Here is a 14,528-nt window from a genome sequence, read left to right as displayed (position 1 = left end):
TGTGTTAACTAACCTCCAGACGAGCTTCAATGTCATACAACTCTCCTTCCTTGGCCTCCAACTGCTCTTAAATACAAGTAAACCTAAATGCATGCTCTTCAACCGATCGCTGCCTGCACCTGCCCACCCGTCCAACATCACTACTCTGGACAGTTCTGATTTAGAATATGTGGACAACTACAAATACGTAGGTGTCTGGTTAGACTGTAAACTCTCCTTCCAGACTCACATCAAACATCTCCAATCCAAAGTTAATTCTAGAATTAGCTTCCTATTTCGCAACAAAGCATCATTCACTCATGCTGCCAAACATACCCTCATAAAACTGACCATCCTACCGATCCTCGACTTTGGCGATGTCATTTACAAAATAGCCTCCAACACTCTACTCAACAAATTCGATGCAGTTTATCATAGTGCCATCTGTTTTGTCACCAAATCCCCATATACTACCCACCACTGCGACTTGTATGCTCTCGTTGGCTGAACCTCGCTTCATACTCGTCGCCAAACCCACTGGCTCCAGCTCATCTACAAATCTTTGCTAGGTAAAGCCCTGCCTTATCTCAGCTCACTGGTCACCATAGCAGCACCCACTCGTAGCATGCGCTCCAGCAGGTATATCTCACTGGTCAACCCCAAAGCCAATTCCTCCTTTGGCCGCCTTTTCTTCCTGTTCTCTGCTGCCAATGACTGGAACAAACTGCAAAAATCAATGAAGCTGGAGACATACAGTATATCTCTCTCACTAGCTTTAAGCACCAGCTGTCAGAACAGCTCACAGATCACTGCATCTGTACATAGCCCATCTAACTTTCTCATCCCCATTCTATATTTATTTATTTATCTTGCTCCTTTGAACCCCAGTATCTCTACTTGCACATTCATCTTCTGCACATTCTACCATTCCAGTGTTTAATTGCTAAATTGTAATTACTTCGCCACCGTGGCCTAATTATTGCCTTACCTGCCTTATCTTACCTCATTTGCACACACTGTATATATACTTTTTCTACTGTATTATTGACTGTGTGTTTGTTTATTCCATGTGTAACTCTGTGTTGTTGTATGTGTCGAACTGCTTTGCTTTATCTTGGCCAGGTCGCAGTTGTAAATGAGAACTTGTTCTCAACTAGCCTAACTGGTTAAATAAAGATGAAATAAAAAATAAATAAAAATATGGGACCACACAGCCATCATATCGCTCAGGAAGGAGACGCGTTCTGTCTCCTAGAGATGAACGTACTTGGTGTGAAAAGTGCAAATCAATCCCAGAACAACAGCAAAGGACCATGTGAGGATGCTAGAGGAAACAGGTACAAAAAGTATCTTTATCCACAGTAAAACGAGTCCTATATCGACATAACTTGAAAGGCCGCTCAGCAAGGAAGAAGCCACTGCTCCAAAACAGCCATAAAAAAGCAAGACTAAGGTTTGTAACTGCACATGGGGACAAAGATTGTACTTTTTGGAGAAATGTCCTCTGGTCTGATGAAAACAAAATAGAACTGTTTGGCCATCATGACCATCATTATGTTTGGAGATAAAAGGGGGAGGCTTGCAAGCCGAAGAACACCATCCCAACCGTGAAGCACAGGGGTGGCAGCATCATGTTGTGGGGGTGGAAGCATCATGTTGTGGGGGTGCTTTGCTGCAGGAGGGACTGATGAGCTTCACAAAATAGATGGCATCATGAGGGGGGAAATTATGTGGATATATTGAAGCAACATCTCAAGACATCAGTCAGGAAGTTAAAGCTTGGTCACAAATTGGTCTTCCAAATGGACAATGACCCCAAGCATACTTCCAAAGTTGTGGCAAAATGGGTTAATGACAACAAAGTCAAGGTATTGGAGTGGCCATCACAAAGCCCTGACCTCAATCCTATTTGTAGGCAGAACTGAAAAAGCGTGTGTAAGCAAGGAGGCCAACAAACCTGACTCAGTTACACCAGCTCAGGAGGAATGGGCCAAAATTCACCCAACTTATTGTGGGAAGCTTGTGGAAGGCTACCCGATACGTTTGACCCAAGTTAAACAATTTAAAGGCAATGCTACCAAATACTAATTGAGTGTATGTAAACTTCTGACCCACTGGGAATGTGACGAAAGAAATAAAAGCTGAAATAACTCATTCTCTCTACTATTACTCTGACATTTCACATTCTTAAAATAAAGTGGTGATCCTAACTGACCTAAAACATGGCATTTTTACTGGGATTAAATGTCGGGAATTGTGAAAAACTGAGTTTAAATGTATTTGGCTAAGGTGTAGGAAAACTTCCTACTTCAACTGTTCAAGTTGTGGTTCGGGTACCTTACACTTTTCATTCTCCTTCACATTGTGACAGGGCATCAGAAATCATTATCTAAAGACAGTCGGACCACAACCACATAATTTCATTGTCCATTTAATTGTTATGGAGGATTATGAAGTACAGACAATGACATTCTAGATTCTACTGAAATGCCATGTTCCACTGCCCTGCAGAATATTTAGTTTGGCCTCTGCAGCAGTGCTGTTCAATTGATATAATTGAATGATTAAACCAGCCATAAACTAAGCCAGCACAATGTTATATCATTGTATTGTGTTGTATTTATTATGGATCCCCATTAGCTGCTGCTGGAGCTTTGCTGGATCTGAAAATCCTCATATTAATTTCTCCCCATTCTGGGTTCTCTGGGGTTTCTCATTTTGTTTAGCTACCATAGACCTAGCTCTGGCTGGTATTTCAGGGCTTCCTTTTCCTTAGTTTCCTCAGTCCTAGGGCTGCAGGTAGTGAGTGATCTGACACACACAGGACTAGCTACAGTAGTGCGTGATCTGACACACACAGGACTAGCTACAGTAGTGAGTGATCTGACACACACAGGACTAGCTACAGTAGTGAGTGATCAGACACACACAAGGCTAGCTACAGTAGTGAGCGATCAGACACACACAGGGCTAGCTACAGTAGTGTGTGGTATGATACAAACAGGGCTAGCTACAGTAGTGAGTGATCTGACACGCACAGGGCTAGCTACATTAGTGAGGGATCTGACTCACACAGGACTAGCTACGGTAGCTGTTGTATGAATGTGACACCTGAAGAGAAATGTATTTAGATGGCAATGAATTATATGAGAGTTAGTGCTGTGTGTTTCAAATTATTTATCACCATGGGTATGCATGTCTTCAAACATGTACGCTGGGCTCTGCCTGTCTGTTGTTGATCTGATAAAAAAGAGAGAGAGACACACACACAAAGCCTTGAGCTGACGATGAAGGACATAACACATCTAAAAGTATTCAGAGGTGGCCTGGTGATCGCAACACCACTGTTCTCTGCTCTTCAGGCATAGCAACAGCACAGTGAGGAAGTGTTACTATGGAGATTGTCAATCACTGCGTGCCTTTTTGTCTGCCCAGCTCCTGCTGCTATAGTATTGGTCCTCATACATACTAACAAGTAGCATTGTATTGTTCCCTGCATGGTTGCTTCTCAACAAACAGCCTTGATACTTAATATTCATCAGGCAATCGCCATGTGTTGTTTTCCCCTCCTCTCAACACGAAGCTGGCTATAGTTCTGAAGAGTTGTTTTCCCCTCTCCTCAACACCAAGCTGGCTATAGTTCTGAAGACCTGTTTTCCCCTCTTCTCAATACCAAGCTGGCTATAGTTCTGAAGACCTGTTTTCCCCTCTTCTCAATACCAAGCTGGCTATATTTCTGAAGACCTGTTTTCCCCTCTTCTCAATACCAAGCTGGCTATATTTCTGAAGACCTGTTTTCCCCTCTTCTCAATACCAAGCTGGCTATATTTCTGAAGACCTGTTTTCCCCTCTTCTCAACACCAAGCTGGCTATAGTTCTGAATATTGGTTTTCCCCTCAACACCAAGCTGGCTATAGTTCTGAAGTGTATGAGATAATAATAAGGGAGTGTGATTGAGTTTTAAAAAATTCAAGCAGCATTAACATCCTGGTTATATGGGCCCCTAGCCACAGGTAGAGCTCTCCAGTCGATGATATGAAAGGGGGTCGGGGAGATTTCAAGTGTTTTCACTTGGTTTCACCCTTCAGGTCTAATCAGAAGCCTCTGCATGTGACGGGGTTTGATCTGGCCAGCAGGGAACACGAACACACCAGCCCTGTTTACCTGGCTAGTGTGGGGAAGCCTGGAGGCTGCTGGGAGTTCTGGGAAATACTCCCGACACTGAGGAGATGTCGTGAACGTGCACGCACACACACACACACACACAGAGGGGCAGAAGGGAGCACTTCAAAGCAACATGTCGGCAGCACATTTATTTATTAAGCAAAACAAAAGAATGCACACTAGAGACATTACCGCTAATTAAGCATGGCAACCAGTATTAATGAGAGAACAAAAGGAGCAGATAAAAGGAGGTAAATTGCTGGTCCCTGGAATGTATTTCGGGTTTATTTGTATATTGTTTGTGAAACCACTGTGGGAGCTGCATGGGAGAATCTATGGTGCATTCAGCACCAGCCAGGACACTGTGGCTGGGATGTTGGTGCCACGCACATGCACATGTACTGTACACAAACACACGCACACACACCCACACGTACTTTACACACACATGCTCACGTACACAAACATACGCTTTCCTCCTAATTATTATCCATCTCAACCTCACCCGATTTTAAATTTTTGTTAAAAAAAATGTGGTCCCTCAGGTTCTCCGTACAGGGACAAGATCACCATAGCGATCCTGCAGCTGCAGGAAGAAGGAAAGCTGCACATGATGAAGGAGAAGTGGTGGAGGGGGAACGGTTGTCCGGAGGATGAGAAGAATAAGGAGGCCAGCGCTCTGGGGGTCCAGAACATCGGGGGCATCTTTATCGTCCTGGCGGCTGGACTCGTCCTGTCGGTGTTCGTGGCGGTCGGAGAGTTCATCTATAAGTCCAAACAAAACGCACAGCTGGAAAAGGTAAAGCAACATCCTTTCACGTATAGCCAGGTTGCAATGACAATGTGCCTCTGTGTGGATCTTATTATACAGAGATTCTTGTCAAGGAGACCACTTTTCTATTAGCGTTGTGTTTTGGCCTAGCTTACATTTTATTTTGTGGTTTACAAAATATAACAATTTTATCACATATATCACATATATTTTTTTCTGACATAAAAAGCACAAAATTATGAAAGTAGAGACATTTAGTCTCATTGTATTTGCACTAAACCATCCCTCACCTCATACTCAATAAAGTGCACTTGATGTTTGGATACGGGTGGAGGGGACATTTACACGTGTTCAGTATTAACACTTATTTGAATGTACATGATGTACAAAAGGACAGACAGACGGTAGCCATCTTAGTTACACTGAGATCACAAGGACACTTTTACATGATACTCAGGTCAGCTCCTGAAACACTGATGTTTATGTAGATACAGCAATGCACCATATTCTTTAAGACACAGTAAGTATGGGTTCATTTTCTTGCCTTTATCCACTTAGCCCCAACGGCACCAAGGTGATAGGAAGCGTGAGGAGTTCTGCTGTCACCACGGACCCTCCAAGCAGCTACCTGTAGACTTTAACCACCAGCTCAAATGACCTCCAGAAAGACTCCAGAGACTCCAGTCATCTACAATTACCTAAAATGCACAAATTGTATTTTTTTAACTTCAGATAGTCCCGATTGGGAAGTTTCCTGTCGGAAGAACTGGTAGCGACGTTATGGTCACAACGTTTCAATGAAAGGTTGCCATTGGTGCATGGTTAAGTGTATGTGTTCGAAAGGTGTCCCTAAAACTATAGGTGCACGGTTTCACACGATGGGATTGGAAGGTTGGCCCAAATGCATGATCCATAATGTTCATGTAAATGTCACCAGTCATACGCCTTGCCACTCTCGTCTTCATGTCACCCTCAACACACAGCCACAGCAATCCTCTCCCAAAAAAATGAATCATTATTATCAGATACAAACTTTTGGACAGACAAGCCAAACTGAATCAAGCTATAATTGCAAACTCTCTGAAGGCTTGGTTTTGTACGCTTTCAGCTATTATAACATACTAAGTACTATACTGAATAATCTCATCTTGAAAGTGTAATGCTACAACAACACATCACTCGTCATCAACAGCATGTAAAACTTTTGATGTTCCCCTTAAACCCATGTCCTTCCTGTCCTGTCTTTCCTGGGATTCCTGTCCTGTCCTTCCTGGGATTCCTCTCTTGATTTTCCTGCCCTGTCCTGCCCTGTCCTTCCTGTCCTTCCTGCCCTGCTCTGTCCTTCCTGCTCTGTCCTGTCCTGTCCTTCCTGCTCTGTCCTTCCTGTCCTTCCTGTCCTGCTCTGTCCTTCCTGTCCTGCCTGCCCTGCCCTGTCCTCCCTGCCCTGTCCTTCCTGTCCTGTCCTGCCTGCCCTGCCCTGTCCCGTCCCGTCCCTCCTGCCCTGTCCTGACCGGTCCTGTCCTGACCGGTCCTGTCCTTCTTTTCCTGTCTAACACAGTGCTCTCTCACCCAACAACAGTCTCATAAATCTCAAACGCCAACCCCTACTTAGCTCTCCACAGGAGCTTGGCCTGCACTAAGAGCTTTCTTCTACACCCTCCATCGATCGCACAACGCAGTGATGCTGCTGCTGCTTCTCGGCCATAAGCCCCCATATCTATGTTTCAGAGCATCTAGTTGTGAAGTGATGTTCAGAGTCCTGTCAACGACAACACACACACACAGCACAGCGCTACACCCACAGACCAGCCAGGGTAGACAGGAGGGGAGGTCCCCCATCAATAGGATGTCATTTAAAGAATGATATGGCTAATCATAACCCATAAGGAAGGTTGGTAGTGAGTAGAGTAGGGAGTAATAGTCAGCCGAGCCAGAGAAAAGAGAAGGAGAGTGATGATTTAATAGAAACCTCAACATCATTTGATGTTGATCATGATCTCTTCCTGGTGTTCTTCAGCATGTCTTTGTGTCAGACACAGCAGTTGAAGAAGATACGTTTCACACTCTTATCAGCTCAGAACTAGGCGTAGGAGCGTAGATAGCAGATATATCCAGACAGAGAATAGACCTCACTCACATATCTGTTTTCAAGAAGACTTGAGTAGTTGTCAGTTGTCAGTCCATTTAGCATTTTCTTTTCACACTACCTGTGCCTGTATGCTACAATTATGTAAGTTGTGTACCTCAATATTTTAATATCCAATCGATAACCGACAAAGGTGTATATTGCTTTTCATAAATTCTCACAATCAATAATTTTTTTGTGTCAGATGATCTGAGAAGCAACACATGTTTTACTCATCCAAAGCAAATAGACATTTAAGTGTCACACAACCACAACGTGTATTTTAGTATGTGTGGCCCGTTGCTACTGTTTTAACTGTTAAACCTTGACACGATATGCAGAGTACCAAGTGTACCAAGTTTTCCCATATCAATTCAATAATTAGTCACATTTGAAAATACCTGATATTTTATTTAATTGCACAAGATCCTTTACTTGAATGTGTTGACAGTACAGGGTTGTATTTTCACCACGATGCTGAAAGTGTCAACTTGAAAAATGTTCTCCTAAGCATCTCTTTGTTGGGTTTGTCATGCTTGATAGCGCACACCCTGAAATTTGCATTTTATAATTACTCCCAGTACCAGTCAAAAGTTTGGACACACCTACTCATTCCAGGGGTTTTCTTTATTTTTACTATTTTCTACATTGTAGAATAAGAGTGAAGACATCAAAAGTATGAAATAACAGATATGGAATCATGTAGTAACCAAAAAAGTGTTAAATATATCAAAATATTTGTTATATTTTATATTCTTCAATGTAGCCACCCTTTGCCTTGATGACGGCTTTGCACACACTTGGCATTCTCTCAATCAGCTTCATGAGGTAGTCACCTGGAATGCATTTCAATTAATAGGTGTGCCTTGTTAAAATGTATTTCCTTCCTAATGCATTTGAGCCAATCCATTGTGTTGTGACAAGGCAGGGGTGGTGAACAGAAAATAGCCCAATTTGGTAAAAGACCAATTCCATATTATGGCAAGAACAGCTCAAATAAGCAAAGAGAAATGACTTTCCATCATTACTTTAAGACATGAAGGTCAGTCAATCCGGAGATGACAGCTTTGCACACTCTAGACATTCAAGGCAAAGGGTGATTACTTTGAGGAATCTCAATATAAAATATATGTTGATTTGTTTAACACTTTTTTGGTTACTACATGATTCCATACGTGTTATTTAACAGTTTGGATATCTTCACTATTATTCTACAGTGTAGAACATAGTAAAAATAAAGAACACTGTGGGAATGAGTAGGTGTGTCCAACTGCTACTGTATTCTGTGTAACATTAGAAAGGATAAAGAGAGAAATAAAAATGGCAAGTCATTTATTTAATGTTATGAGTCATACACCTTATAATGTCAACATTTGTTAATATTATTTGCCAAATCCAAAAATATATGTTGTAATGACAATAATTGTATGTTTATTTGAAATTATTTTAATTTACTTAACTCAGATTGTGATACAGAATAATTAGGTTTTCAGTCTAATATTTTCCACTGGTTATTAACTTTAATAAAAGATTGAGAAATATTTGAAGTTTTAGTAGGCTTTTCATTCTGGTTCGCCCAATGAGGACTTTCTCTCAAGTCCACACATTCCCATCGTCACAACATGGCTGGCTTTCAGAAAAATACCATGATCACCATGGTTGTCCACTTCCCCCTCTTCCTTCTCCACCTGTTCCTCTTTCTTATCCCCCTTTTCCTTTTCTTCCACCTCGTTATCCTCCACCTCTCCCTCCTCCTCCCCTTCCTGCTCCTTCAGCTCCTCCTCATCTTCCTTCCATTTGTCCTCTTCCGCCTCCTCCTCCTGCCTGCTGCTGAGGGTGCTGCAGAATAACCTGGCTCTCCAGGGACAGGGATCACCAGCTGTGTGTGAGGAACCATCCAGCTCCCCGATTGTGTGCGCGCGCACACACACGCACGCACGCATTCACACACACACGCAGGAATGTACGCATGCACTTATATGTGCACACACACACCTGCTCAGACAGATGTGCACACACAGACACCCATTGACTACACACACACAAAAAAGTGACTATTCATCTCTTGCTTGCCCTCCATTTCTCCATCATGCTATCATGGAGTGAGAGATGGAGTGGGAGCTACTATGGTGTCTTTTCATCTCAGCTGTTATACACAACCTGATGAGCAGGTCTGGGGGTCTATAGATCCGTGTACGTGGTGGTACAGACTGACTGGGCTGTACTGTATATGGCCTGAAAAATACCCACCAGTGCCTTCCTCCATTAATGGTAGTAAAAAAGCTTTAAGGCAGTAAAAGTGTTGGATTTATTATTTCTCCATCTCACCTCCTTAAGTGGACGTTTTCTTCCTGTCTTCCTCTGAGCCAGCCCAAAGTGCTCTGAGACCTGAGCCTGTTCAGCTCAGGATTGGGCTGCTGGTGGTGGAGAAAAGGGGTCGTTAAAACTCTGTCATTCAATGGCCACCACTAAACAGCCACCATCAATCCAACTATGAGCCCAGCAGCCATGAGGCCATGATGGAGATGTGTCCCCTGAGTCAGGGAGCATTTTCTTAGCCTGCCTGGAAAGCCAGTTGGGCGGGGTTTTACTTTTGGGACTTTTATATTGGTCGTAGATGGCCACTAAGCCCACAGCTTCATGAGGGGAGAAGTGTCCTAGGTAGAAGATGCTATTCAATCTCTCTTTCCCAGAGAAAATCAATAGCCATGAAAAGCATGTTTTCTGAAAGGCTTGTAGTCAATCAGCAGGACTTCTAGGAGTAATTCCTGCAACTCCAGTTGTAGCTTTTTACTGTATGTTTTTTGTGAGAAGAAGACAAACAATATATGATATAGATATGATTTATGAATATGATACACACATGCACATACTAACATGTAATATCATATACACTCAGATAGGTACATACCTTCGTACACCCAAATCCATATACTCAATATGCATAGAATTTTGAGTACTGGTGAATTGATGTGATTGTTGGTATGCTGGAAAGCGAAAGCATTAAAACATTTGCATGGGTGGGAGTCCTATAGCCATAACTATAGAATGTGTTCGTGTGAGATACCTGTTCATTAGGACAACTCATAACAATGTCATAACCCTACTGGTCATAGATGAGGAAAAAAGGCACTAAGGAGAAGGCAGCCTGTTAGGTAAGCATTGGCATGAGTAACTGAATGACACTCAATCACTGGCTGACTTAGCAGCATAACGTCTTCACTGTTGTCTTCATCCTTGTGTTCTTGCTGGTAGACCAACCCAGCCTTCAATTGCTTGAGGTGGGCAGAGGCCTTATTTCTCTTGACAGGATGGTTGAGCCCTTTCACATTCCAGCTAGTAAGGTAGACATCCCTCGGTTCTCTATCAACTCAGTTGAGGTTCTGAATTATTTGGCATACGTACCTGTACCAGACATCACCATAGTGCCGTTCCAAAATATAAGTTGTGTTTTTATGTGAAAGATTTAACCTAGACTCGAAAACATATTAGTCCCTTGAAATCTGTTTCCCCAATAGTACCTCCAGGAATAGCAGTTTCAGATTTAGTTGAGTCACTCTGCGTTGTTCAGTGCACCATTTGAAAATGCCAGAGTAGCTTTTGAGAAAAGGAGAAGGAAGAAGAGGCAGCAGCTTAATTGGCCATGCAGCTACATGGGATTTGAGTCAGACGAGATGTAATATGCATCAATAAGTCATGCTGCTGTATGGGCCTGGGCCCCGGCTGGGCTGCCTGGCAGAGAAGGATGGGGGAAATCTGCCATGGAGAAATCACTTTAGCTAGCCTAGAATGCTTACTGGTGTGTGTGTGTGTGTGTGTGTGTGTGTGTGTGTGTGTGTGTGTGTGTGTGTGTGTGTGTGTGTGTGAGAGAGAGAGAGTGTGCTTGCACGCTTGCCTGTGTGTACGTGCGTTCACTCGCCATGTGTGCGACTCCAGATGGACTCCAGCAATTCGGCACTGTGCACAGCTTTCCTTCTAACCCTCTTCAATCTACTCTTCCCAAAGCATTACCCCCCCCTAGACCATCTAGCCCTTCCTTCATCCCAGCCCCTCCACTCACCAACCAAACTTCACACCCGTGCTTGATTTGAAACTGAATCGTTGCCAGGGCTACAGGCATGTTTTAATTAGCAGTATGTCAACACATTTTAATAATTTAAAGCTGTTAACGCAAGCTACCATAATCAGGTGTTGCTGTACATGATCAAATAGCTGCACGGCTGTAGTAAGATACCTATAATACAGCAATAACAGTCTGTGGATAAAGTCAATGTTTCTCAACGCTCTGAAAACATGAAGTTGCTAAATTTATTGTCTCCCAATACAAGAGGAATCCCTGCCAACCTCCAGTGCAAATCCTGTCCTGATTCCTACCCACTTCTAGCCCCTTTATCCACCTACTACACTAAAAGACTATGGACATGCAACCTCCATCCAACTCGAACTCCAGCCCGAGCCCACCCACCCTTTCCTGAGCCAGCTCCTCTCTCCCCTGCTTGCTCTGTGTCACCATGGCAGCTCTCAGAGACGGGGCTGTAGAGAGCCTGCCCTGGGGAAGTAGCAGCTCTGCAGTGCTCTGCTCTGCTGAGCTTATTACTGCCAAATTGTTTGGAACCTAGAGGAGGCTCTCTCTGAAATCCCTGTTTTCTCTCTCTCTCTTTCTGACTCTCTCTCTCTCTCTCTCTCTCTCTTTCACTCTCTCCTACAGAGGTCCTTCTGCAGTGCCATGGTGGACGAGTTGCGGGTGTCCCTCAAGTGCCAGCGGCGCCTCAAACACAAGCCTCAGCCGCCCGTCATGGTGAAGACAGAGGACGTCATCAACATGCACACCTTCAACGACCGCAGACTGCCAGGCAAAGAGACCATGGCCTAGAACAGGACTCCCTCTCTCTCTATCCCTCTAACTCTTTCTATCTCTCTCTCTATCTCTCTCTGCTGTCACAGGGAGGAGTGTAGGGTGAAGAGACATTGGGGGAGGAAGGGTGATAGTTGATTTATGTGAGTGTATATGGAAGGGGGGGTTAAGAGAGATGGGAGAGGAGATTTGGAGAGGAGATGAGAAGAAAGGAGAAGAGAAGTGGAGAAGAGAGGAACTGAGCTGCTCTGATCACTGACTGGACTGACTGTCTGGCATCGTTGTTTTGAAACACTAAGCAAGAAATGAAAAGAGATTCAACAATGTTTCCTGTGGAAATAACTTGAACTAACCTGGGAGCAATTCAATGTGAGTTACCTCATTAATCTACCTGGCAATGCACCTGAGCAAGGAGTGACCAAGTGGTGCCATGATTTAGTATCAAAAAAAGAGAGAGATAAACCCAGGATTCAGAGGAAAGGAGGGAGGGCAGGTTAAATTGAAAGTATAGAATATCATACATATGATACATGTTTGGTTGTACATGTTTGGTTGTACGTTAAATATTGATTCAATTTGGACATGTGATCTGTATCTGCTACCCAACCACTCTCTCTCTCTCACTGAGTAGACCACATGCAGAGAGCTTGGTTAGGTAGAATCAGGAGAGCGTACATCCCTCAGTCATAGTTATGGAGCAAACACATACACAGACACTAATAGAAGAAATGGAGAGAAAATCAGTTGGCGAGTGTGTAAAGGACGCATCTCGTTTTTATTCAACCATAGAATAAGAAGGAGAACAGATGGGCTAGAAACAGCCAGTTCCAAATGAAACCCAAAGCCCAAAACGCATTGGTGAGCAGGACAGAACTGCTCCCAACATGTACAGAGGCATCGTTTATTCATATGATTCACTGTTGGAAAGAATACAGTACATTATCCATCAGGCAATAGGGGATTTAATTTACTTTATTTCAGAGTACTAACATTTTGTTAAATGGAAAATGGATGGAAAACATTTTTTGAATGAAAAAATATATACATATATAAATACAAGAGAGACAATTACCGGGTGTGAGGCAGTGATGTAATAGAGGAATTAGGTGATAGGAACTGGAAGTGACATGAAGAGTTGCGGACATGATGAAAGTAGTAACCTTGGAAACCTTAGTAGTTTGAATTGAAGGAAAGCAGGACAGCAGGAGTGGATCTGAAACAACATTCACAGCAATCACACAACATGAGGAATTTATTTATTCAAGTATTTATTATTTTATTTATATTTTCATTGACTGAATTTTCACAGCAGCTGCAAGGATACAGTACACACCTCATTTTCAGTACAAATTTTTTGGTTTCCTTTTTTGTTCAATGTCAAGTCTCAAGTTTCTTTTTGTATTCTTGTGGCTTTTATTTTAGTAACAAAATCCTCACATTTACTTGTGCAAATGCAATTTCTATGAAAAAGTGTTTTTGTACGAAGAAAATCAAAAATTTTGTAATAATTTTTATCAACACAAAATGCACCACGGATGTCACCACGGCAGACAGCGAGCCTCTCTCTCCACTGTGGGCCGTGTGGGCATCCCAAGGGATAGCAGCCCCATCTAGGATAGCCCCGTCAGGCCTAACACAATCCCCTCCAGGGGGTCACGAGAACAACCCCTCCATGGACCGGCCTCACACCAATGGGGTCTCCAGAGCATTCTGGTTGAGCTTCAGTGGCATAATACATGTTTTGGAAAAACTATTTTTATCATGTAAAGGAATCATATTTAAAAGAAAGATATTTTTACTTCAGGTGAAAGAAGAGTAATGATTAAACAATAATTAGAAGAATACATATATATACACACAAAGAAGCTGAAGTGAAGAGGACTGCCAATGATGCTTATCATTCTACACCCCTGAATTCCAATAGACTGCTAGTTTTCAGTGCTGAGAAATTGTGTGTAAATGGTTATAAAAACGGAAAAATATGTATTTAACAAAATAAAGAACACCGACAGTGGCAAGAAAAAGTATGTGAATCCTTTGGAAATACCTGGATTTCTGCATAAATTGTTCATCAAATTTGATCTGATCTTCATTTAGGTCACAACAATAGACAAGCACAGTCTGCTTAAACTAATAACACAAACAATTATACGTTTTCATGTCTTTATTGAACACACTGTGTAAACATTCACAGTGCAGGGTTGAACAAGTATGTGAATCCTTGGAATTAATAACTGGTTGACCCTCCTTTGGCAGCAATAACCTCAACCAAATGTTACCAATCAGACCTGCACAACGGTCAGGAGGAATTTTGGACCATTCCTCTTAAACAACTGTTTCAGTTCAGAAATATTCTTGGGATGTTTGGTGTGAACTACTCTCTAGAGGTCATGCCACAGCATCTCAAATCAGGTTGAGGTCAGAAGGTGTATTTTCTTCTATGAAGCCATTCTATTGTTGTGTTTTGTGTCGTTGTCCTGTTGCGTCACCCAACTTCTGTTGAGCTTCAATTGACAGATAGCCTTACATTCTGCAAAATGTCCTGAGAAACTTGGGATTTTTTTTTGGGGGGGGCAGCAGTGACTTCTTCTGTAGTGTCCTCCCATGAACACCATTCTTGTTCAGTGTTTTAC

The 14,528-nt window shown here is 42.7% G+C and overlaps 1 protein-coding gene across 3 annotated transcripts in view; it reads left to right on the top strand.

The window, feature by feature from the left end:
• The window catches only part of LOC112245008 (glutamate receptor ionotropic, kainate 2), a 230,188-nt gene extending 216,241 nt beyond the window's left edge, over nt 1–13,947 (top strand). For 2 of the 3 annotated variants that reach the window (XM_042309814.1, XM_042309807.1), the window contains 2 exons: nt 4,689–4,942; nt 11,749–13,947. In XM_042309814.1, the coding sequence (XP_042165748.1) occupies nt 4,689–4,942; nt 11,749–11,913 (419 nt within the window). In that variant the 3' untranslated portion in view covers nt 11,914–13,947. Of the gene's footprint in view, nt 1–4,688; nt 4,943–5,473; nt 6,281–11,748 lie in introns of those variants that run through there. The other variant, XM_042309811.1, reaches the window with a different exon arrangement.
• Nucleotides 13,948–14,528: the final 581 nt, after the last annotated feature.

Source organism: Oncorhynchus tshawytscha, linkage group LG03 (assembly GCF_018296145.1).
Source record: "Oncorhynchus tshawytscha isolate Ot180627B linkage group LG03, Otsh_v2.0, whole genome shotgun sequence".
NCBI classification, from domain to species: Eukaryota; Metazoa; Chordata; class Actinopteri; order Salmoniformes; family Salmonidae; genus Oncorhynchus; species Oncorhynchus tshawytscha.
Note: the sequence above shows the minus strand (reverse complement) of the source record. Positions and strands in the feature narration are given on the sequence as shown.